This window comes from Solanum pennellii, chromosome 8 (assembly GCF_001406875.1).
Source record: "Solanum pennellii chromosome 8, SPENNV200".
Classification (NCBI taxonomy): Eukaryota; Viridiplantae; Streptophyta; class Magnoliopsida; order Solanales; family Solanaceae; genus Solanum; species Solanum pennellii.
In genome coordinates, this window is record NC_028644.1 from 61,096,391 (window position 1) to 61,122,797 (window position 26,407).

The window sequence follows — 26,407 nt, forward strand, 5'->3', positions numbered from 1 at the left end:
GGAAAACAGATAGATAAGCAAAAAACAACTCCCTGTTTTCTCCCTCTTTCTTTCCCCCTGTTTTTGTAATCAATTTTTCCCAACTTGAAATAGTCTCATTTTTTTTTCAAATATGTAACTTTGTATTCACACAAATGAGCTCATCAAGGAATTGATGAGGAGGGAAACTTGAAATAGTCTCTAGACGCTTCACATTTCTTTAACATTTCTGCATGTAATCTTACAATCAAGTGAACTTACCTGAAGCACAACTTCAGCATTTCCCTGGAGCCAGTTTGCATATGGAGACAAAGCCGTCAACAACATCATGCCGGCGTCTTTAATATCAGCATCGATCCTGACTTCCCCGGCATCAAGTAGGTTCCAGTTCAACCCTTTGAGGTTTTCAGCCAGCTGAGTGTCCCAACCCTCCTCACTTCTCTCTCTGGAGCTTCTTTTATCACTAGCTTCATCTACAGGTGCCTTGTTCTTCTCTGTGCCCCAACTACGAATCCAGGATGATTCACTTTTGTCCTTTTCTGAATTATCTTCCTCCAAAACATTATTTTGGACAAAGGTCAGAGGAACACTTCCTTGAATGTGTACATGACCATTTCGGATGATTGGTTCAAATTTTGCATTGAACAGGAAACGGCTGGTTGGAGTTAGTGAAGCAACAATTTCAGCTCGACCAAGTTCAATACCCCCAATGGCACCATCTAGGAGCCTTACTTGTACATCACATTCTGGTTTAGCAAGATTTCCTCGAAGATCCCCTTCCATATGCAATATGCCTCTAATTGGAGACATAAATTGCCGCAAAGAATGAACTGCTTCAGTGGCAGTTGATTCAATAACCTGAACCAATGTAGGAACCAAACTAACAGGAAAGTTTAGAACAGCAAAATGTAGATTAGGCTTTGCCTCAACCAGAGTTCCATCTGCATGTATTGTGGCATTATCCTTTTGGATAAAGATTCTCTCAAGACGCAAACCATCATCATTGCTATATGCACCAGCAGCCAGAACACGCTGAGTCTTATAAGTACCCCATTCCCATTCCTCCCCATGAAAGTCGAACTCAGCCTAGAAATTACAGAAACCAGGACAAAAAGTAGGCAATAAGAAGCAACCTGAAAGATTATAATTCAAACATCTGAGGCATTAAAATTATTTGAAAAAACTATAGCTACATATCAACTACATGTCCTGCATTTTGCAATCCTACTTTAAAGAAAATATCTGAGGCCGCCCTGCATTGTATCTAGAGGAATGAGTTCAAAAATTGACACATCAAAGAATCGAGTCCATAGCCACCCTAGTAAATAATAGATCAGGTGGGAGGAAATTAGGTTGGAATCTTTGCATGAAATCCAATCAGCAAACAGGGAGGCGTGATCACAAGTACAGAATAAAAATAAAGAAGCATGAATTGCATCAAAATTAGGGATGGACCAGAAAATATTCAACAAAGACAGCCAGCTCAAACATAAAATTAAAAACAAAATCAAATGCTAAAGCATAATAACTTTTAGCAGACATTACTCTGGAAAGAGACTGAATTTGCACCTATTATCACGAGGTTTGTCGCGTTAATTAAGGTGGGTAAGAATATATAGAAATGCAAAGACAAGGAGGAGTATTCCATATCGGAGTACCATGACCGAAATATAGACTTATTTTACCATTGTGTCTCCATTTCCTCCACCACTTGCGTCTAAAGAGCCACTCCAGCGACCCTTAAGTTCAGCTAAACCAGGAAGATTGAACTCTTCAAGAATAACTTCATCTGATAGAGTAGAATGACCCCGAATTTCCTATGTTTGTTGCCATCAAGAAGTGGTAGAGCTTATCTTAGTATAATCTTCATTAACTGGAAATCCAAGAGTAGCAGAACTAACAGAGGTTTCCAGAATTTATCTTGGTAATTTATTAATAAGTACCTCAAGCAGCTTCTGGAGGCTTTCAGTATACAATCCGATTAACTGCAAACTTTGCATGAAAAGGTCCTGCAAGCAAGTAAAAGAGGGTTAAAATTTGTATTTAGTGGAAATCATTCTGCAACCAATTTAATCAATTCCCACACCCTCCATTCCTGTCTTCTTTATTATTTCTTTATGAGAAACAGATACTTCTATTATTTCATTATTTATTCTACCTTTGACCTTGATAAAACAACAGGGTCAGAACTTCGAGACAGAAGCCTTGCAAGTGGAAGCATCTCAGCAATCTCAGCTCTTGGAACCTCAAGCCTCATTCTCCATCTACCCATGGAGGATATAACACTGCCGAGACGTCCAGTCATTGCCCGGTGAAACAAACTACCTCCCTCCTGGCCAGATGGCATCCGATCTCGTGTGCCAGGCAGTACATATTCACCTTGAAGCTCATACTTACTATTGCTTTGCTCCAAAATGGACTTCTCAATGGTGATCTAAGAAAAAAGGTAACAATGAGAAAATAGTCTAGGATGTTAATCACATTATTAAAATTTGGTACTGTGAAAACCTAAATTGTGGCACTGAAATAGATAGCAGATTCATCATTTTCCCTCCGTATATGAACGCAGATAGGAATACACATTCCACAAAGCACAACTTTACACTGCTGATAGATTTATCCTCTTATTAATTAAACAAAAGAAAGCAGACAATTTACTGTTGTCGCTGAACGTCTTTTTGAGCAGTAAAACAAAAAAATGTACTCCCTTCATCCAAATTTATGTGACACAATTTGACTGGGCACGGAGTTTAAGCAAGAATTTTTAATTTTGTGGTGTAAAACAAGTCTTAGACATTTTGTGCGCTACACACCATCTCATTAAGGGATTGTAAAATTGAATTGTATCTAAATATAAAAGGTCACTTTCTTTTGTGACTGAATAAAAAGGAAAGTGAGATAAATGGAGTGATATGTTAGTGTCCCAATGAACTAACACTTAAATATATGTTGTTAGAATATGAATAGGTTTATACAATCCTATTAGATTAGGAATAGGTTTACACAATTCTATTAGAATAGGAATAGGTTTATACAATCCTATTTAGAATAGGAATAGGAATACAAATAGGAATAGGAATAGCAAAATAGTATCCTACTTGGTAAAGGACTGTATTCTAGTCTCTATAAATAGGGTCTCAATGTAATAATGTAGACAACAACAACAATTCAATAATATTTTTCTCATATATTTCTCACATGGTATCACAACCTCTACGATCCTGGTAGAAAATCAAAGAGCTTCCGTTGTCGGCGGGTGGAACCCATATATGTTGCCCGTCTGGTCATTGATTATGTTAGCAAAAGTTGGGTCACCGCATATCATTCTTGTGATTATTTTCTCATATTTGATTTATGTAAGCACAGTGCCATCATTCCAGTGACTACTTTCTTATATCTAACTTGTAGCACCGTGCCATCTTTTCGGTGACTACTTTTTCATATTTAATTTGTGTAGCACTGTGCCATCATTCCAGTGACTATTTTTTCATATATCATTTGTGTAGCACTGTTGCCATCCTCCTGGTGACTACCTTTTTTTGCAAATCTGATTTGCGTAGGGTTATTGTGCCATTATTCCAACCTTACCCGTATAAATTTTCTTTTCTACTAGGGTTGTGCCATCATTCCGACCCCACCATATTATTTCTTTTTTTTCAATGGGGTCAGTCCATCAAGTCAAACTATCCTATATAGTAAATATTCTCTAGTTGGAAGACAATACCAATATCATTTGTTAGATTGTCACCACTTTTAGCCATCAAATCTAATACTCCGGCATATGAGCATGTTCCAACCAGTTTTTCGGTGACTTGTTTGATATCAACTCATCTATTGATTCCAACATGATCCATATACTTTATACTAGGTTTTGAGCACTTTGTTGCGTGGGAGAGATAACTAGTCTTGTATGTTGATTATGTGAATCACTATATGGTTTGCACTTTGAAGCAGTCTTTGCAGGTTTGGTTTGGGAAGTCAAACATTGTAATTTTATCACTCTGTGTTTTACTAACATGATGCATCAAATTCAACATTTCATGAGAAGATTAAGCATATTGAAATTGACTGACAATATGCATCAAAATCAGTATTTAAAGAGAAGACAAGCACATTGAGATTGACTGCCAATTTGTGAAGTTGACTGATCAACTTGCAGATATCTCACCAAGCACCTCATTGGTCCTCGTATTAATTACATGTGTAACACGCTAGGTACATAAATTGTATGCACTAGCTTGAGTGGGGGTGTTAGAATATGAATAGGTTTAGACAATCCTATAAGAATAGAAATAAGGTTACACAATCCTATTAGAATAGGAATAGGTTTATACAATCCTATTTAGAATAGGAATAGGAATACAAATAGTATCCTACTTGGTAAAGGATCGTATTCTAGTGTCTATAAATAGGATCTCAATGTAATAATGTAGACAACAACAATTCAATAATATTTTTCTCATATATTTCTCACGTATGCCTCCTATGATTTAAGGCATTTCCTATGCTTCAAGCTTTGTACATCACATGAAACGATTACTTCAAAGTCTTTAGCACTTATGACCTATCAATTGAGTGGTTTCAGCTAGTAAGCTTGTCAGAATTTAATGGATGTCATCAAAACACGTCTGCATATGAGAAGTATTCTTTTGTGCGTGGAACAATTCAAACTGTTTGATGGTGTAGATGAAAGGTGGAGTATTAACAAGAAATTCAGTAGCTTTACAACTTTCTTAAAACAAAGTTGTTTCATGTTATACAACTACTAAATTGATACAGAAATAACTTTCTTAAAGAAAAAAACTGAAGTGACCATGAGCCATTGAGTTAACATTTAGTTCTATTTACCAGGCAAATGAAGTATACTTATGCATAAGTATACTAGAAATAGTCAAAACGACTGGTTACACAAATTTAAAGCAGCAAATATGCATGATTGAATTTTGATACTATAAAAATTACGTGTATACCCACAATCAGGAGGAGGAAGAATAGTAGGAGCCTGTTTCGATTAGCTTATTAAAAGCAGTTGATAAACATTAATTGTTAAAACTGGTTTATAACTAAGTCGTTACATCTTTGAATAGACGTGTAAAAATTGATACTAAGCAATTTATGTCAAAAAAATGTCATTAAAGTTATTTATATAAATTATAGGGATAATGCACAAGTACCCCCTCAACCTATGCCCAAAATCTCAGAGACACACTTATACTATACTAAGGTCCTATTAGCCCCTGAACTTATTTTATAAGTAATTTTCTACCCCTTTTCGACTTACGTGGCACTATCTTGTGGGCCCAACACTGGTTGACTTTTTCTTTCAAACTAGTGCCACTTAAGCCTAAAAGGGGTAGAAAATTACTTATAAAATAAGTTCAGGGGGGTAATAGGACCTTAGTATAGTATAAGTGTGTCTCTGGGATTTCGGGCATAGGTTGAGGGGGTACTTGTGCATTTTCCCTAAATTATAAATTAAAAGTATATTCCCAAGAAGAAAACCAAGCGATAAAAAAGGAATGAGGGGGGGAGTTAGGAGTTTTTTAGGAAGAGTATTTTAAAAATTAAAAAAGATATTAGGGATAAAGCAATAACATCTTGGTCAGATCAAAAGAGCTTAGAAGGTGAAAAGCCATTAGTTAGGGCTAACCAACTTATGACTTTTGGTTGATTTTAGCTTTTAAGTAATTTTGGTACTGACAAACGCGTAGATAAGTTAAAAAATGCTTATAAACCAATTTGATTAGCTTTTAAGGCTATCTAATACCCAGTTACATATACCTACATCCAGAGAATCTTAGAAGTAATAGTGTTGGGTTTATCTTAAATGGCTCTGAAAATCTTTTATTATAGGTCTGTTAGTTTTCAGAGAAGGAAAAACATAACAATATGATCTTTTGTTATTGAACAAGTAGGAACATTAGTTAAGAAAAAAAATTATGAAATCACAACTACTTACTTCATTATAACACATATATTTATAGAGTTTACAAGTAAACCAACTCCTAAGGATAAGATTAAAAAACTAAGGATAAAGATAAGGATAAGATAGAAACTAATTAACTGCTAAACGATAAATAACTACTCTAACTACCCTACAATATAGAGAACTTGGACTGATGCAGTTCTTATGCATATTTCTATCACTCCTCCTTGCATTAAGAGCTGCAAACTCCAAGTTTTTGCCTGAGAAGTTGAAATTTATTGCCTGATAATGGTTTGGTGAAGATATCAGTCAGCTGCTCTTCAGTTTTGCAATAGAGCAGAATCACGTCACCATTATTTTGCACTTCCCTCAAGAAGAAAAGCTTGATGTTGAAGTGTTTTTCTTCCCATGAAATACAGGATTACAAGAAATTGCTATTGCAGATTGATTGTCCACAAATACTTCAGTTCCCTTTGTCTGATTCATGTGCAGATCACCAAAAAATTTTCTCAAACACAATGCTTGATTCACTGCTGCTGTTGCAACCACAAATTTCGCCTCTGCAGTGAATTGAGCCACAATGTCCTGCTTCTTTGAGCACCACAAAAACATTCCTGAGCCAAGACTGAAACAACATCCAGATGTGCTATTCATGTCATCTGCGCATTCAGCCCAATCACTATCAGAATACCCAAGTAGTTTCAGATCTATTTTTTTCTGAAACTTGACACCATAATTGATGGTTCCTATAATTGATGGTTCCTTTAGTGTATATGACAACTCGTTTTGTCGCTTTTAGATGCACCTCACTAGCACAATGCATGAACCTCGATAGAATGCTTACAACATACAAAATATCATGTCTTGTAGCTTTGAGATACATCAAACAACCGACTAAGCCTCTGAAGTACGTTTCCTCCACTTTCTTTGCTCCGTCATTTTTGCTTAGTTTCTCTTTTTGGTTCATAGGAGTACTAATCTACTTGCAATCTTCCATGTTGAACTTCTTGAGAATTTCCTTAGCATATGCATATTTCTTCTGGCAAATGAAAACTTCATCCTGTCTCTGCTTGATTTCCATACCAAGAAAATAAGACATTAGACCAAGATCAATCATCTCAAAGGCTTGCAACATTTCTTGCTTGAAATCCTCGATATGCCTTGTATTGCTTCTTGTAATTAGTACATCATCCAAATATATAGACACAACAAGAATATCAATGCCATGATGTTTAACATAAAGAGTAGATTCTGATAGACTTTTTTCAAAGCCTAAGCCAAGTAAATGGGCATCTATTCGACCATACCAGGCCCTTGGTGCCTGTTTAAGTCCACAAAGTGTCTTTCTTAACCTATAAACTTTGTCCTCATCTCCTTTCTTCACAAAGCCTTCAGGTTGCTCAACATAAATTTCTTCTTGAAGAAAGCCATTAAGGAATGCTGATTTGACATCCATCTGATACACTTCCCAACCCAATTATGCAGCAAGAGCAAGAAGTAACCTAATCCTGTCAAGCCTAGCTACTGGTGCAAATGTATCAAAATAATCCACACCAAAAATTTGAGCATACCCCTTAACAACAAGTCTTGCTTTATGCTTATTCACTGAACCATCTACATTTAGCTTGGTTCTAAAGACCCATTTCAACCCAATTATCTTTCTGCCTTCAGGTTGATCAACAAGCTCCCAAGTCATGTTTTTCTCAATCATAAACAACTCTTCTTTCATTGCAACCACCCATTTTTCATCATTCTTGGCTTCATTGTACCCAGCAGGTTCACATACTGCTACAGTGCATCTCTGATATATATCACTGAATTGTCGAGTACCTTTGACTGGTAAATGATCCACCATTTCATCCTACCGTGAGAGTGATATTTTCTTCTCAACAAACTTGGTAGGAGACTTTTTTGCTTTGTCAGACGTGTTAAGGTAAGATTTCTTCGAGTCTTCCCAACACCGCTCTTCATTCTCTATAAAATTCACATCTCTACTAAAGATCACATTTTCAGTTTGTGGTTGGAAGACTTTATATGCCTTTGAAACTGAAGTATATCCAATAAAAATGTGTGGGACGGACTTTTTATCTAGTTTATCTCGTTTAACCTGAGGAATGTAGGAAAAACAGAGACAACCAAACACTTTAAGAAAATTTAACGATGGTTTAAATCCATTACCAAGCTTCAAATGGAGTTCGGTCTTTCAATGCCTTTGTGCGAAGCCTATTTTGAAGAAAAACTTATGTATTTGCTGCCTCTGCCCAAAATTTCTTTGGCAAATTCTTCTCGTGCAACATGCATCTGGTCATCTCCATAATGTATCTGTTTCTTCTCTCGCTTACTCCATTTTGTTGTAGCTTAACATGTTGAACTAGTAAGAAGTGTATTCCTTTCCATTATTTGTTCTTACGGACTGAATTTTACAGTTGGCTTCATTTTCTACTTTTGCTTTGAACTTCTGAAAAACATTAGAAGCCTCTAACTTATGCTTGAGAAAATAAATTCAGCACATGCGGGTTAGATCATCTACAAAAATGATATAGTAAAGACTACCTTTTAGTGAAGGAGTCCTTTGAGGTCCTGCTATATCAGTATGAATTAGTTGAAATTTGTTCGAGGCTCTCCAACTTGTCTTTGAAAATGGAAGTCTGTTTTGTTTTCTATATTGACACGCAAGACAATTTGAAGAATGTACTTCTAAAACAGGCAAGTCCTTAACTATTTTCATTTTTTGCATTTTAACCAACCATTCATAGTGATAGCGTCCGAGTCTCTTGTGGCATACTTCTGCAACACTTCCCTTTGCTGAAAAAACAACATGCTCTTCCTAAAATGGATCTAATGAGAAACTTTTGCCTCTCATTCTTAATTTAAACATTTCTTGATCTCAAGCATCCTTGATCAAGCAATGATTATCTTCAAAATTTAACTTGTAGCCTTTTTCCATCAATTGACCAACACTAAGCAAGTTTTGATCTATGTCAGGTACATAAAGCACATCAAAAATTGTTTTAGTATCTAAATTACTTGGAAAAGCAATGGTTCCTTTCCCTCTTACAGGAAGATGGTCGCCATTACCTATTCTGACTTTAGAAATGGTCGTGGGCTTCAATTCCTTGAAGAGAGACATGTCATTTTTCATATGATTAGTGCATCCACTATCAATCAGCCAACACTCACTACATGATCTGCTTGAAAAACATGTAGCAACAAAGAGTTGATCTTCCTCCTCACCCTCAACAATTTGAGCCTCTGCTTCTTGCTGCTGACCATTGTTCTTGCAAATGACAGCTTCATGCCCAAGTTGATTGCATTTACTACATTTAGCATCAGGCCTTCTCCAACATTTATATGGTGGATGACCTTTCTTGTTACAATGCTTACAAGGAGGATAACTTTTCTTTGAGTGTCCAATTTTTCCTTTGGTAGTACTTGTTGAAATGCCTTCACCATTCTTCTTGTTCTTCTTTTTTGTCTTTGCCTCCATCTTGAGGCTTGGCAAACAATGCTTCCTCTGTATTTCCTTCTTCTCTCATGAATCTTCGTTGTTCTTGTGCCTGCAAAGCATTCAATAACTTTGCGAAGGTGATCTTGGACAGATCCTTCGTGTTTTCCAAGGTAATTATGGTTGCTTCAAATCTTTCCGGCACAGTTACCAAAATCTTTTCAACAATACGTGAATCATTAAACACGAAACCAAGCAATCTTACCCTGTTTGCTATGTTCAAGAGCCTTTCAAAGTAATCTTTGATGGTTTCAGTTTCTTTCATCTTCTGCATCTTGAAATCTCTTATAAGATTTAGCACTTGCATACCTCTGATCCTTTCATCCCTTTCGTATTCTGCCTTGAGATAATCCCAGATGACTTTTGCTGACTTCTGCTGACATAATTCGAGTGAAGATTGAAGAAGATACTGCTCAAAATAAACAGGCCTTTGCCTTCTTTTTCTGGTTTTCCTGTCTTTATGGTTTTTGATCTGGGCCATAGTAGGATTGTTACGCAATGGAGGAACTTCATAATCCTCTTCGACTGCCTCCCACATCCATGTCATCTAGATAAGTTTCCATCCTTACAGCCCAAATCTGATAGTTATCACCATTAATAACTGGTGGTGCCATTACGGAAAAACTTGATTCTGCTTCCATGATTGATAAATTTGTCTTGTTGATTACAATCCTAACTTTGATGAAACACCCACGGATTTCTCAAGAAATAAATGCTCTGATTTTCAGAGAAGGAAAAACATAACAATATTATCTTCTTTTGTTATTGAACAAGTAGGAACATTAGTTAAGAAAAAATTTATGAAAGCAAAACTACTTACTTTATTATAACACGATATCTATAGAGTTTACAAGTAAACCAACTCCTACGGATAAGATTTAAAAACTAAGGACAAGGATAAGGATAAGATAGAAACTAATTAACTGTTAAACAGTACATAAATACCCTAACTACCCTACAATACGGAGAACTTGGACTGATGCAATTCTTATGCATATTTTTAACAAGGTCTTCTTCTTATGAACTCCACAACAATAAAGTTGAATTTTCTCACCGTTATGAAGAAAATAACTTGATGGAGTTGGATGACTTCTTTTTCCATATATTTTTTTTCCTTTAATGAAATCAGCAAAATCTATCAATCATGAAACTTCTCTCATAGTACTTGGCAAACTACTAAATCAAAATTCAGCCTCCATAGACAAACTTTCTATTGACTTGTCGGGATCCACATACCCCCACCACCCACAGGTTAAAATACGATCAATGTTTATTATTACTGTCAATCTCTCTTTCTATCTATCCATAATTGCTTCCTATCCCTTGCATAGAATGATAGAATCAATCTTAAAAGATGAATTTTGTTAAGTTGAGGAGTGGCCTTCTATACCTTATTTTCTTTTGGTGCACCCATGAAGTTCCTTGCTATACAAAAGATAGGATGTCTTCAATAAAAAAAAAACATGTCTGTTTGTAGATTTCATACCTTCTGGCCTTCTATAACTCATCATGTGTTGCGCTCTTACCACTAGATCAAAGACCTGAGGGCTTTTCGACGGAAAGTTTTCAGTCCGTGATGGGTGATATGGATCACAGAGCCAGCAGCTTTGCAAACTGATCTATTAATCTAAATGGACGATAGGTACAACTTTTCTATTCTTGCAAACACCTTTTTGTTTGTCGGTTATAAGAACAGCAGTTTTTAAAATTCAAAGTAGTTCAAAGTTGATTGTAGTGCTACTGCTGCAAAAATGTGAGCACAAGAAAAGACCAAATAACACCAACAAAGATACAGGTGAAAAGATATACACATGCAACATCCCCACGTATCCAAAAAAAGAGAGAGAGAGAAAGGAGGTACTTACAACATCTCCACTCCATCTGGCAGCAACATCAAGAGCTTCACCCAACAAGCCGCTGAATTTTGGCCGGAGTACTGACAACACCCCATGACCTCTTCTTTTCTGAAAGTTGAGTTGAATTTCTGCCTGAGAGTATTAAGACTTCACAATGTAATTACTCAAAAGGAGAAGCTTCTATAAACAATAAAAGAAAAATTACCAAATCAGCAACATTCACTTAGGCAGAAGGAAGAGAAGAAGAGTGGAAGCCAAGACATGGGGGAGGAGATTATTATTGGATAAGCTATCACTTTTGGTCCTTATTTTTTTTAAATAATGTAACTTGTCTGTGCTCTTGTTTTCCACGTTCATAGTGACTGCCATCAACGTATCAAATTCCTCCATGACGGCTTGTATTGTCCCAAATAAGTAGACATATCGAATTCTTATTTCTTTGAGTTGGTTATCCGGGATATCACATCACATAAACGAGATGTCAATAGTGTAGAAAGCACGAGCCTTTTCTCAAACTGAATAACATGTCTGGAATGGGAGAAACAAGGTCATCAACTTGGAATCAATAAATCACCATAGGATATTACATAATTGAGCGCCAACCTTCTCCCATTGTGCTATGGATTTTGCATCTTATCACTAGCCTTTGCCTTTTCATTTACCACACAAGCATTGTTCGTTAAGCGGTCTTGGACACCATGACCCTTGCACCACAACTCAACCGAGGAAGCCCAAGCTAAATAGTTCGAGCTTCCCGTTGATGGTTCTGAAGTGATCATATGGCTTGAACATCCAAATTCCCGTAATTTTTTGGTAGACAAAAATTATCAACTCCAAAAGACATCTTGTGAAATCAGAATTTTGAAGCCTCAAATCTCGGGAAAAAAAACATAAACCATTGACGGAATCTGAAAAAAAAAGTTGTTTTTGTCGCCGGAAAATCAGTTCTGAGCGCTGGAAAGTTGTCAAAACCAGGAAACAAATTATATGGGTAGGGTCGGAATGATGGAGAGACCCTACTGGAAAATAAATCTGCCGAGAAAAGTGGCTGGAAACAGCCTGGAATTGCTGGAAACAATGCTGAAGTGGCTACAACAGTGATTTCTTTGCTGGGAAGTGCTAAAAATCTGGTATAAGCTTGTATGGGCCATCTCGGAATCAAAAGAAGAGCAGATCTTGAACACAAAAGTTGCCAGAAAACTGTCTGGAACAGGCGCATGCGCCGGCGCGTGGTCAGATCTCACCGGACGTGACGAGCTTCTGGGAGGCGGATGCAAGCCCGACCGTTGGAGCGGTTGACTAGGGGTTTAGTTGGTGGACGTTGAGGGAGCCTGTGGTGGTGTTGGTTTTCGCACAACACTAAAGGAAACAGTCACCGGAAAATTGAGGTGCGGTGACTGTGACTTTGTTTTCTTTACCCAATTTTTCTCACCAAAGCATCTGATACCATGTGAGAAATAAAGGAGAACTATTATTAAATGTGTATCTGAATTAATTGTGTATCTATCTATAGACAATATATTATAGTCTTTTTCCAAGTAGGATTCTATATAATATTCTTATTCTTATTCCTACTCTAACAGGCAAGACAACGACAAAAATTTCAAGGTCTAGAGGACCCAATGGTCACCATATAGAGGAAGGATATGGTGTAGGCTTAGGTCACCTAGCAAGGAGTTGTGTCGGTACCATAAAAAGGAAGAGAAAAGAAGAAAAAAATTGGTTTGTCAGGTGGCGTAAGGCCGACCACTGGTTGGCCAAAGCTACTTGAGACTTAACAAAGATCATTAAGGTTCTAGTACCATGTGAAAATAGAAGAGCAAACTTATTGTTGAAATACTATACAAGATGAGCTCCTTGTATACAAATCTTTGGATACCAAAAATATGCTAAATAATCATTTCTCTATGCCTAATAGTGTAAGTCAATGTTATATACTATGGAATAATTATAGAAAACATTGGATGGAAAAATATTTGAATAATTGGGTTCAGATAAAGAATCTTTTCAAATTTTAATTGAGGGACTTCCTGAATCACTTAGTATAATCTGTAAGAATACCTGATCCAGGAGATGAAGAACATTGAGCAGAAAAGTCAGACAAACACTATTTGATCCCTCAACACCTATGGCATAACATAAACAATTTCCACCCAAAAGTTCAGCAGCTTAGTTTCTACAGTTCCTTTTTTAACTGTTATCAAAAGGAAAAACCAAATTCTATACTCTTTTTTCTTCTCCTTTCCCAGGCCTATTAAAAAGCAATAATTCAAATTCCTTAATATGCATGTATGAAAACCAAAAATTCCTGATCAAGGAGTCAATCAAAGAACAATTATTTCCTCTTAATCAAATTACCCTTTGAATCGTTCCACGAAGTGAAGCCAGCTCCAATTCATCCAAAGGCAAATGTCTCACCTGGTAAGAAAGTAAATGCAGTATAAGTCATTTAATCAAGCATCTATATGATCACTCAAGACATGGAATAAATGGAAGTACCTCTAAATTAGCTGAGTGCAGCGGCTGGTAGCAGACATTAGCTTTTAAGTGTCCCTTCTGGAAGGAGAACGAGAACATTTTGCCAATCATATTCTCTTCAGATAGAGGATGAAATGGTCCTCTGACCTCCAGATTAAGACTTTCATCTGGTCTACCCATGGCATCCAACTGAATAGAAAAATAGAATCAAAATTTATACACTACAAAAATCATCTCATTGAGTACAAATTATTAGAATTTGTAAAGAAAACAGACCTTGGACTAACTCAACCTCAAAAGGTAACACGTGAGCTGAGGATTGTCCAAGACCATAAAGGGAGACAATGGTCCATTCCCCCAACCAATGTGGGATACTAACAAAACTAGAGCAATCTATGAGGAGCCAAATACCACCCACCCCACCCCCACCCCCAACAAACCCACAAAACAAAAGTCTATGACTAGAGAATAGCCCATTCTAACTAGCCCATGCATTTAAAGTCTACATACTTTGTTCAGGCAATCACTCATGACTAGCCACCAATATCTTGCGGTTATGAGCACGGTAACAATATATCCATATATTTAGAGAATATCATAATTGACTAGCATTTGTCAAAGTTCCTACAGCATTATCATGGTCCATGGAGTAACTTACATTTTGTAATAGGTTTTATGCATTAGTAACATCCATGCTAAGGAACTTGACAACCCCATAATATTTGCCTGATCAAACAAGAGGGATAATAAGGCCAATAAGACATCTGAAAATAAGCTTATCAACTGGTCATTTGTGATCAAAAAATGATAGCCCATACATTGAGTCCGCGAATTAATTATCAAATTGGATCATGAGACGGTTTTTTCTGGGACATTGATATCAACCTACCACAGCCAAGAATTCTTTTTATAACTGTAGTGCCTGGGCTAGCTTGTGTGCACCTCACTTATTCCACGGAATACCTGCTACCCCACCAGCCCAAGTACCGGGTAACTCTGTCCACGAAGGATTGGAAAAACAGGATAAAATCACCAAACATTTTTGCCTCAACTTGGAATTGAACCAAAAACCTCATGAATCTCAATCCATTTTATAGACCACTAGACCAAACCCTTTTTTATTGAAGATTGGTAACTATTTCTATTTCTTTAAACCAGTACATGCCTACATGGGTTGTACCAAGTTTACATAATGAACTCTAAAGGCACTATCCTATCCCTATAATGAGTCTAAAAAAATCAATGATAGAGACACTGTCATTAGAGTAGATCTAATTACACAAAAAACACAAAGTTAGAATGCAATTCAGTTTTACTTGCTGCATATTACTCTCCCTATCCTCAAAAACTCTAAGGAGTCGTTTGGTTTGAATACAAGTTAAGATGGGATTAGTTATGATGGGATAAATTTGTTAGGATTAGTTATGATAGGATAAGCTATATATGCTGAGATTATTTTTTATAGAATGTTTGGTTTGTTGTATTCAAAATAACATGCATGACATAAATATTAAGAACAAGTTGTTTGTTTACAAAAATATCCTTCATGAATGTGAAAATGATGTATAAAAGGGTTAAAAGGGATATCTTTGGCATTTACTTATTTTATCCCGGGATTACTATACTTATATAAGTTATTCCGACCTTGCCAACCAAACAACAAATTAAGTAGCACTATAATTTAATCCCAAGACTATTAGGTGTTATCCTTCACACCAAATGACCTCTAAGAATTCTCTCTTTCCTGATAGTCCACCAAATAGTAGCAGGAATGATTCTCCAGTTGCTTCTGTTCTTTGCTTGTGATCCTGCTTCTTCCAGCTGTATAAGGCTTCTTCCAGCTGTATAAGGCTTCTGCAATTCTACCAGGCATGGCACATGAGATGTTTTTGAACCTTAGGAATAGACTCCGCAATTGGCTAGTGACCTTGCACTGGATGAACTAGAGATTGACTGTTTCTGCAGTTTCCCACAAGAAAAACATCTGTAATCCCCCTCTTCATCAAATTATCTGTGTCAACACAGCTTCCTTAGCCAGTAACCACACAAAACAAGTCACTTTGTGTGAGATCTTGGCCTTCCAAATGTGTTTCCAGGGCCATTTAGGTGCCTGCATAATTGGGTGGTTCAAGGAGTTCAACTTCCTATATGTTGGACTTAATTAAAAAGTCCCTTTACACTTCCCCAACCACTGCAATTTGTCCTGCCAGATCCCCAAACCACTAGGCCACACCCTTGGGGGCCATGACCCAGAAACTAGTTTTTTGAGGTACTTGCATAGGATGCACTTTTGTGTCCATCCCTTTCAACAATAAAATAGAAGTTTTTCTGTGAACGCCAGAGATCACCCTTATATAGATGAATAGAAATCAGAAAATATACTATTATATGGATGAATAACTGTGAAATCAGACAATCTTTTTGTTGAAGTGTGTGACCATCTCATCTAAAAGCTTAAGTTGTTAGAGAGAGCACGCTTCTGTTAGTTAATTATACTCTCAATATGCCACATCACGTGCAGAACTGATTTTCTTTTTCTTCATTAGTCAAGCACATGGAAATTCTTTTTGATATAAGTGGCAGTGAGATTCGATCTCAGGGCCTTTTGTCTACCATATTGAAGTGTGTGACCATCTCATCTAAAATCATAAGTTATTAGAGAGAGCACACTTTTATTATTTAATTATATTCTCAACACATTTGAAGGAGGAAAGTTGACAGACTAACAAGTAGCTCACAGAAGGACAAAACAGGAGTGAGACCATTCAACAGAGTTGTTAAGGACTTTCGACTCTAGTAAATAGAAGGACAGAAAGCTCTATTGCTTTCACTGCGATGATGGAATAAGAATCCAACAGAAAATTTTGTGGCATGCAAAGAATTCATGTGGTCACAAAAGGTTCACACCAGTCATTCGGCATGTATGCCATATTATCCTTTCGTAGAGATGACAATTAAGTTGGAAAAGAGAACAATATTATGAGCAAATAAACAACTAGACTAAAGCACGCCAAGACGACAAGCCAAAATTCGACTAAGCAAGGCGAAGGATTCTTTTAACAAAATCCCCAGACACAAAACATTGGAACCAGAGTTGCATCCTCTTTGAATGGATGCATTCTCTTGTCAACCATGAACTCGGGTATTTAAAAGATCCCATGGATTCTTTAGATTAAGACAACCTTGTCTTCAATACTATAGGTAGGTAAAAAGATAGACAAGAGCTAAGGCCTAAGTTAGCAAGGAATATTCAAATGTTGTTTCAATTATAAACTTGGGGTAAAAATGATAAGGAGAAAACTTGTGGGGCATACTTTAAGACCCTCCGGTGTGATGCTCAATGCTCCAGCCAGCTGAGGTGCCAACATCAGTTGATTGAGTTTGAGGCCTGAGATTGAAACATCACCAGAAAGAGTATTTGTAGGTTCATTACATTCAACTGGAGCATCTTCTGATGTTTTTTCAGAATCCACAAAATGCTGGTCAGTGATGCCAGAAGCTTTGACAACCTTCCCTTGAAACTTTATCTTTCCAGTAGCTTTCAGGTGCACAGGTCTTGGAGAATCCAAAGCATATGAAGAGACTGAACTGAAAAACTCAAAACTGCGCATTCTCAGATCCAGTTCAACTCCTTCCACAGTAAAGGGTAGGGGAGCGTTCATGTGATAATCTCTCAGGTTTAACAAGTAATCATCACGATAGGAGGTCAAAACTTTTGAATACAAATCAAAAGCAACTGATGAAGAATTAACAGTTATCTGATCATGCGAAATTATGATATCTCCACGAGCATCTGTGAGTGATCCTTCAGCTTTGGGCGCAGTCCATTTGATATCAAACCGTCTGCAAACAGAAAATTTGTCTATCAGCCAATATCAGATAAAATTTTGTCGAACTACAGGAATGAAATCTCCTTAAAAAACATAAAAAGCATCAGATAGGGGAAAATTACCAACTCTTTCCCAAGAAAAGAAAGTTTATTAACTAGAGAGATTGTACTGGAAACTAGATATCCTCATCTCTGAAAAATGTTAACATCAGATAAACAAAGGCGGGATCCTCAGTTTACTTGTGAAGAATGCAGGGGATAAAACATGAAAACGACATTGCATATTTGGGACACTAAAATCCCACCACAAAGAAGCTATTATCCTGGAAACCAATCTTCGGTAACCATGATATAGTCTGAGAAACCAATCAAAAATGCTAGCTACCCAACCACATAATAGGCAGTCAAACGCCTCGCTAGACACACTTTCCCCTCTGCAATAGACCCAATTAACATTTAAAAATTCACAGACTGAACGTTGAAATTACAAAAAGAGGCACCAAACAGACCAAATCATCTTCCTCACAATTCTTTTGCAAACGAGCAATGGAGAATAGACATAATTGTTCCTGCACATAATGCACCAAACTTCACTTGTGGTTCTCCAGATTGTTCTCAACTGTAAAATATCATGGGTGCTGATCATTTTCTTCATGGAGCAAAGACTAAGCCTTGGTTCAATGACAGGAAAATGAAAGAGGCCAGAGGAGGACTCCTTGAAGGTTGCGGTGCACGACAAGTGAGTTTTTTTTAACCGTGGTGTCCGGACCAACTTGCGCGCACCAAGACTAATTCCACAAAATGCCCGCCACCTCCATTAGCAACAGGTATCATGTAACTTTGTCCACCAAGACTAGAATAGAAGGGAAGAAATCATCTAGTGTTTTTGTCTCAGTTGGGAATTGAGCCTGAAACATCATGGTGCTCAACCCACTTCAATGACCACTAGGACACACCCTTGGATGCGAGAGAGATTCCTATCTGAAGGTCTCAGCAGAATCTAGATACTGGATGTGCTAAGAATAAAAACTATAACCATTCAGAAAGTAAAGACAGAACTGTCTATCTAAAGACTTAAGACACCACCATTAAGAAAGATGTGTCTTGAAATCCCCTATTTTCAGAAAGGTGACTGTATATTCATCTACATAATTTTCTTTACACCAAAAATGCAAAAACAAAATACAACTCTTGATCCTTTGTATTAGCTACTTCTATCTTCACATGAAAAGATGTGTCTAGAAATCTTACGGTTTCAATAATGACCCAGAAATCTTCGTATCTCCATTTAAATGACCCAATTTAAGAGGCATCAGCTGAAGCAAACCAGGTAGATAGCGATCCATGATCTTGTCAAAGCTTAAATTACCAGAGAAGTTCACATCCATTGCGGTGTCATCAGCCTCTCCCTGCAAAATTGAAAATGTTAACACCAAAGCTACGGGCATGATAGAATTTGACAATTTGGACATCCAAGGTAATTAGTACTCTCTAAGATTTAATATGGTGTCACAAAGGTCCAAAGCATGTTTTTGTGTTGTATTATTTAAAAGATAAGAAAAGGGCCCTTCTTCATACTTGTCTTCTGTGCATTTGTCAGGAAACTACAAGTTCAGTTATTAAATTAGTTGATCTTATATTTTTCAACATATATCTCAAAAAGCAAAAGCTTTGGTCTGTGTAAACACTAAACATAAAAAAGAAAATGGAGTGAACAGATAAGAGATCTTTTTCTGGGCAAGCTGATCAGAAAGCAATTAAAGATGCTTCTCGAATACAACCTTGATAATAAATAACACAACATGTAACTAGTTAACTTCAGTTGAGGATATCGAAAAGATTTTATCAATAAATATTGACTCGGAAAGAGTAGACAATTTACTGCAATTCTCAATAGCATCCCCTCAACTTAACTATTTATTATTTATCAACATATACCTTCGCTAATTAATCATCATCCAAGAAAGACAGATTCCTACATACACATATTCACACACTCTCAGAAAATAGATAAATGAAGATTGATTAATGTCTTTCACGGATAATCTATTTATTAAGAAGATATATCATATACCAATTCTCATTTTTACTTTATCTAACTTGTTTGTATCCCACATCAGTGGGATAATGGGAATTTTGTCTCATTATATGGTATGTCCTCCCCTCATGGCTAGCTTTTGGGGTTGAGTTAGGCCGAAGGTTCAGTTCTTTATCACGGTATGAGAGCCAGGCCAATCCCAATTCATTGTTCCCGATATTGAGCCCCCTATTTATATTGTCCACCTCCAGATGTCCAATCCTGGGCGTGCAGAGGATGTTCGAGTCCCACATCAGTGGCATAATGGGAACTTAAGTCTCCTTATGGTCTTGGGAAATCTTTCCTTAGTGAGATAGTTTTTGGGGTTGAATTATGCCCAATGTGCATTTCTTTATCATGGGATGTGAGAAAGCATGGAAAAATACAATTAAGATACATTATTACATTGAGTTCTATTTATAGACACTACATTACAATCCTTTTCCATGTAGAAATACCATGTACAATCCTATTCATGTTCTAACTCCTATTCCTGTTCTAGCATTACTAATTCTACCCTTCGATCTGCTTTGAAAGCTAGTTTGGTTAGGGATTTGTTGGAACTTCTTCTTGACCTATTCAGAAAGCTCCTATTGTTTTATGCTATCACAAAACCAACAGTCTCCTTCTTAGATCTTTCATAGATTAGCTATTCGATCAATTCGACAGGAGTTCTCAGTTTCACACTTCCTATCCTAACTATGAGGAAGCTACCTTGGTGAGACCTTGTTGTTTCCTGAACATCGTTGGAGCGCCCCCTATCAAGTATAGATGACTAGTTTATATTTTGATCCAAAATCCTCTATGATTGTAGACATTGTATACAGGGTTGTCCCCTTCTTATGAATGAAACTATTACTTTATCAAGAAGCGCTGTTTTAGGTGGTGTCAGCCTGTTAGCAGAAGAAATGGTGGAGAAAAATCCCAGCATTCATTTGATGGACAGTTTGTAAGCCGAAAGTAAAGAAATTCCAGACGTTCCGAGAGTACAGGTAACTCCATAGTCCATACAGAAGATAAAGATGAATCGTATGTTGCTTTTTCTTTATGATAGAAAGAAAATTCTGTTAGTGGTCCATAAAATCCCAGTAAGTTTTTGTCTAGGGGGAACTTATTTTGCTATTCCGGTGGCCAGCATAATATCTGTGCTGTTGTTCATACATATATGAAACATGTTACCAATTTCAAAAAGAAAGACTGCCTTAGGGAATCAACCCTAAATTCTCTGATCCAGACATCCTAGCATTTTCCCACTTCTTTCTTCTCACCCAAACTACCTACCGACAGTGTGATTTACTCACCATCATTGCAAGTGTGAACCTATCATGAGTATGTTCATAGTCTGTCATAAAACTTCTCTCAAGTACTTGTTTTACTCTAAGGGGTCGTTTGGTTTGAATTCAAGTTATGATGGGATTAATTATGATGGGATTATTTTTAATTGAGTGTTTGGTTTGTTGTATTCAAAATAATAAATTTTAAGAACAATTTATTTATTTACAAAAATACCCTTCATGAATGTAAAAAGTGATGTAACAAAAGGGTTGAAAGAGACATTTTTGTAATTTACTTATTTTATCTCGGGATAAGTTATCCTGGAATTACTATACCACCCAAAGGGAGGGATAACTTATCCCGATACTAATTATTAATCCCCGGATAAGTTATCCCAGGACTATTTGGTATTATCCTTCACACCAAACGAACCCTAAAGGTCTCGGCATATACTTCAAACCTAGAGCGCTAAGTAACTCTTCCATGTTCTCAAGACGAAAAAAGGTAAAGTGATCTGAAAACCACTGATTATCTACTGGGCTGGGACTCCAAGCTCCGACTATAACATGAATGAGTAAAGGATCCCTTTCTGAAACCCGTTAGGAATTATCATCCCACCTGATACCAAGTATCTTTCACAAAGACAGTTACAGGACCCAAAAAAGGATTGCCCAAGACCGTATAAAAGAATCATGTAGCACCTCCTTGACAATAAAGTCATCTGACAATTCTATCAACACAAAACCTGCATAACTAGGTACCTTATTGGATTAAAAGTTGTAGACTTGACTTTGAATGAAGATATCCCTTAGAAATTCATCTGCAGCTGGCCAAAGTTACATGTGGCAAGTTCAGGCTAATTTTTTGGTTTAATATTTGCAGCCTAAAAATTGAGATATTCTGGAGACAAGTAATTCTCTCCTTTAGACACTCATTATGGTGTATCTCTTATCTAGTGACTTGAGAATTTTTGTGAATATTTGGTCCAGAACATAATCATATTTACTTGATCTTCAAGCCAAAGAATAATCTCAGATATATACACATACCTCAGGGCAAATCCATGCATTTCCTGCACCGCGAATTTCACCGCCATCAATAAGGCTAGCTCTAATGCCGTACAAGTCAGCCACCTGCCGTAAACATGATAAATTTCATAGTACAGAAACATTTCAAAAACTGGAAATATTTATAGCTGATTTTACATACACAGTTATCCGTGTTGAAAGTAAAGTTGGCTGAAATGTAGGAGAATGGAACACGATCTATTGCTGCCACAGCACCAGCCTCCTTGTTATTAATCACAGCTTCATATGCCGCAGATTTAGGGAACTCATTGGCCAAATTGGCTATCTTCCTTGACACCAATGCACTCCCCACAAATATGGGCATATCCAAGGGACCTTGACAATTGAATACAGCTGTTACCGAGCCAGCCAACTGAAATAAATCATCAGCATGAGATCAATTAGGAGAGAGAGGCCAAAGGGTAGCCAGAATCATTGTGCCATCTTGAACGAACAACAAATCACAGAGAACGATAATAACAACATACCAGTGTAACTCCATAAGTGGGGTCTGGGGAGGGTAGCATGTACGCAGACCTTACCCCTACCTTTGTTGGGCAGAGAGGTTGTTTTCAATAGACACTCAGCTCAAAAGAAGTGTAATCAAAGAAGGATTGGAAGGAAAAAACGGCAGACAATAGCAAGATTCTCCGAGCAAATGAAGCAACAGGTACAGAAAACAATAACACAGTTCATAATTTGATCACAAATGGTTGACCACTTCATTTAAGAAGGAAAGGAGCTGTAAGAATGTTTGTAGTCCTCTTAATAGAGTAATGAAGCACATTATTTGGCAACAGAAAACATGGACACAGCCACATATTTATCATACTAATGGTGAAAACCCTAACCAATGTCGCAAATAATGAAGCTAAATGATGAAATCGGTTAGGGGTTTCACCAGACAAATATGAAACTCTGTATTTAGTTGAGCAGAGCTTCAGTCAATATAGTGTTTTGATAAATGAGTAAACATGTCATTAACTAAAACATGATCAAGTGTTGCACCATCTAAAAGAGCGTGCATACTATAAATCCCACCAGTAACTTCAAAGGATTTTCTTTCCCTCGATACAATTTCATACCCTATTAAAATTCCTCGGATTAGGAGAAACATTCTGATAAACAAAGGTCTATTAATAGCTTCACTCTACCATGGCACATTAAGCATTAAGTTACTCTCTAGTACATTTCTCAGTTCAGCCTGAAACAATAAAAGCACATCCCTGATAATAGTTGTTTTAGGTTCCAACCCAAATACACCAAGTCTACAAAGACAGAACCATCTTTGAATGACATTGCATTTTACAACGCAAAAGCCCCAGATGAGAGATTATTACTACCTTAATCAAACACTAGAGATACTTGTAAAGAAGGGATAATTTTGGGGGTTTTAAGAGAATAAGTTCTATAAAAATAGGAATTAGACATGGCTAAAAACTACAGTTTATGTAAAGTAAAATATATATAACTGTGGAGCTCCATATTGCTCTTTATTTTGCAAAGAATATAATGGCTAGTCAGATCACAGTTTCTTTCATTTTTGGAGTAGTCATGACAGTAGAGAAAAGTACTGTGAAATTTAACTTGAGGTGGGCAATGAGTGACATTTATTGCTGCCAGCTACTAGCGTAGATATTAATTGGATGAAGGCAAACGAAGATCAATCTCCACTTCAGACAATGAAGTTTGGAATAGGAAGGGGTTCATAATTAATACCTAGGCAACCCAAATACCAGGGTTACTAGCGTAGAGATATAAAATGTAATTTTATAGAAAGAATTGCGGCCCAAAAATATTTAGGCTTCAAGGGCTCAATATAGATGCAAATATGCAACCGTGGAAAGGTGAATAAAAACAAACCGGAAACAATAAGGGCTTCATCTTGAATGTTTTCATTAAGGCATTCACTTCAACAGATGGAACCTGAAAAAAGTGACAATACAAAATCAGAACTATATGAAAGTTGATGAAGAGAACAGAAAGACCACCAGACAAGCCATTACCCACATTTCATATTCCCATCCAACTGGTATAAATACTTATTGGTAATACTTCTAAAGCTAAGACAAACATTTGTGAACATTACATGACTGCTTGGAAAAGAATATCTTACATACAAAGGGAGCAGATCATCACTGCTGTAAGTGTAAAGAGCCCAAAAAATCTATCATGGCATCTATAGGAAGATATTATTTGTATCAATTAGGATAAGTATGGAGATTCATTCCAGCAACTATACATCCTTTCCTAATTTAAACCTGAATAGTTAGAAGGAATAATCAAGCTGACATTCCTAAAATTCTTTTATTCTCTTCTTTTGAAACAACGATTTAGCTAAACCTGTTGCTCAACATGGGTCCACCCATATTATTAAGCCCACCTGGAAACAAAAAGACCAAACTTCCTTCCCTGCTAAAACGGGTGGATGTCAAAGATTCTCATAGTATCTCATATAAATATATCTAAACATTTAAACTTGGCAACAGAAGATAATTCAAACACCACTTGGATTTATCTACTTAAAAACCTCATATTGTTTAAAATTAAACTAGACATGGTTCTTAGTAGCTATTTACAAACGAAGCCCAGATAGTATACCTGACACATAAGATGGAATTCTCCTTCCTCTGGATTGATGCCAAAATCTCCAGAAGCTTCTAACGGAACATCACCAAACCAACCACTGGTATTGTGCAAGAATATACGTTGAGCACGAAAACATAAACTGGCAGACATGTCCTACAAAAGAGAAGGAAAGTGATAAAAAATACTCAAGGGCATCAACCGTCAGAAATTTAAATGGGTCATCAACAGTTCAATACACCTCACCAAACATATGTGTTTGTCTTAGAGCATGTAGGGCTATGAAAACTCGACGCTTCTATAAAGCTACTCAAGAACAAAAGATCCACACGATTCACAAGTTACGAGAAGAAAATACCTAAAATTACTTGTGCTACTTGTAAGTGTAGTAGCAGACAACTCAGCACAAATAATAGCCGGATAAGAGTATGAACTGTGAGGGAGGTCATAAAAGATTGCTTGGTTCAATGACTCCAATGCCGAAAGACAGCTTACCCAAAATCCAGAAGGAGCATCATATATTTGAAATGCCAACCCTGTTACATCAAGCTGTCCATGAAGATTTGGAAAACTTTCCCCCTTTTCCATGCACATGTGCACCTTTAAACATGTGTTTGCAAAGTCAATACTAAGTAGTTGTTCAGACATAAAATTAGTAGAACATATGATCTTCTGCCAAGGATAAATGTCAACCATATCCAATTTAACATGCAAAAGGAAATATACAGAATTTACAAATAATTGCACATGGAAATATTTGGATCTGATGGAAGAATCAACAAAAACAACCCCTAATACAGAGTCAAAATTTACCATTATAATAACACGATGAATGTCAGGACAACAGTATGCGTCTAGCTTTAGTATTTTGGGATATGTGAAGTATGTGGCCGGCTTGAGTTTTATGGGATACGTGAAATATGCATCCAGTTTTAGTTTAGTGAAGAAAAGTTCCAATCCTATATCAATGGTCAAATGCTTTACAATAGTGTTAATTTATCTTTAAGTGACTGGCATGCACTATTAAGAACCTTCATTATTGGATTTTTTTTAATTACATTTATTGTGAGAAATGAGAGAAGAGATAGAGAAAAGCATCAAAACAAGTGTTTTACATCTATGTTAATTTATAGATACTTCTAATAGTATACACAATTTATTCTTCGAACGATGCAGTGATGCATACACATGTCGCTAGTGTGGCTAGTTCCAATCTAACCACAGACCTAACATAATCAACTCATTCAACAATTGAGATAACATGAACTGTTAAAGAACTGAAAAGGTTTACAGAACACATGCAGAGTTAGGGAAGCACCTCGCCAGTAGCTCTTCCTTTGGACCATATGATTGGAATTTCCAATATCCTCTCAAAAAGCTGCATCCAAGAAATAAAACCATACATGACACATAAAACAGTAAAAGGTATCAAGCCTTTTTGCAGTCTCGTTGTGGAATAACTCTTTTGGATCTTTCAAATTTCACAAATCAAGTAACATGGCAATGCACCTTACCGGAACAAAGAGGTTCACAATCTTCAGATTCGCATGCCATTTCTGCTCAGTAATATCAACATAAACATCTGTTGACAACCAGCCACCATTGTCAGATCTGATGTCCGATCGCCACATCTTACAATTACCATCTAGCTGTACATGCACGCGTCCATAGTGGTTTTGAAACTTAACATGCCCCGTGACATTTTCCATCTCTCTATAAAGACAGACAAAGATAATACTGAATGCATAGACCAGCATGAAATAAACCTAAGAACGAGGAAAAGATTGGGATTAAGATAACTCCAGTAGCAGAACATGCACACATCAAGA

The 26,407-nt window shown here is 36.8% G+C and overlaps 1 protein-coding gene across 2 annotated transcripts in view; it reads right to left on the reverse strand.

Annotated features, from left to right (window-relative positions):
• Positions 1–26,407, reverse strand: part of LOC107028323 — a 45,647-nt gene that overhangs the window by 15,697 nt on the left and 3,543 nt on the right. For both annotated transcript variants that reach the window (XM_015229349.2, XM_015229350.2), the window contains exons 4-19: positions 26,093–26,291; positions 25,897–25,956; positions 25,074–25,178; positions 24,594–24,734; positions 23,856–23,918; positions 22,135–22,365; positions 21,975–22,058; positions 18,825–18,982; positions 17,059–17,587; positions 13,766–13,933; positions 13,625–13,684; positions 11,276–11,398; positions 2,138–2,413; positions 1,923–1,988; positions 1,665–1,796; positions 241–1,065 (exon numbers count right to left, since the gene is read on the reverse strand). In XM_015229349.2, coding sequence (XP_015084835.1) covers positions 241–1,065; positions 1,665–1,796; positions 1,923–1,988; positions 2,138–2,413; positions 11,276–11,398; positions 13,625–13,684; positions 13,766–13,933; positions 17,059–17,587; positions 18,825–18,982; positions 21,975–22,058; positions 22,135–22,365; positions 23,856–23,918; positions 24,594–24,734; positions 25,074–25,178; positions 25,897–25,956; positions 26,093–26,291 — 3,220 coding nt within the window. The remainder of the gene's footprint in view (positions 1–240; positions 1,066–1,664; positions 1,797–1,922; positions 1,989–2,137; positions 2,414–11,275; positions 11,399–13,624; positions 13,685–13,765; positions 13,934–17,058; positions 17,588–18,824; positions 18,983–21,974; positions 22,059–22,134; positions 22,366–23,855; positions 23,919–24,593; positions 24,735–25,073; positions 25,179–25,896; positions 25,957–26,092; positions 26,292–26,407) is intronic.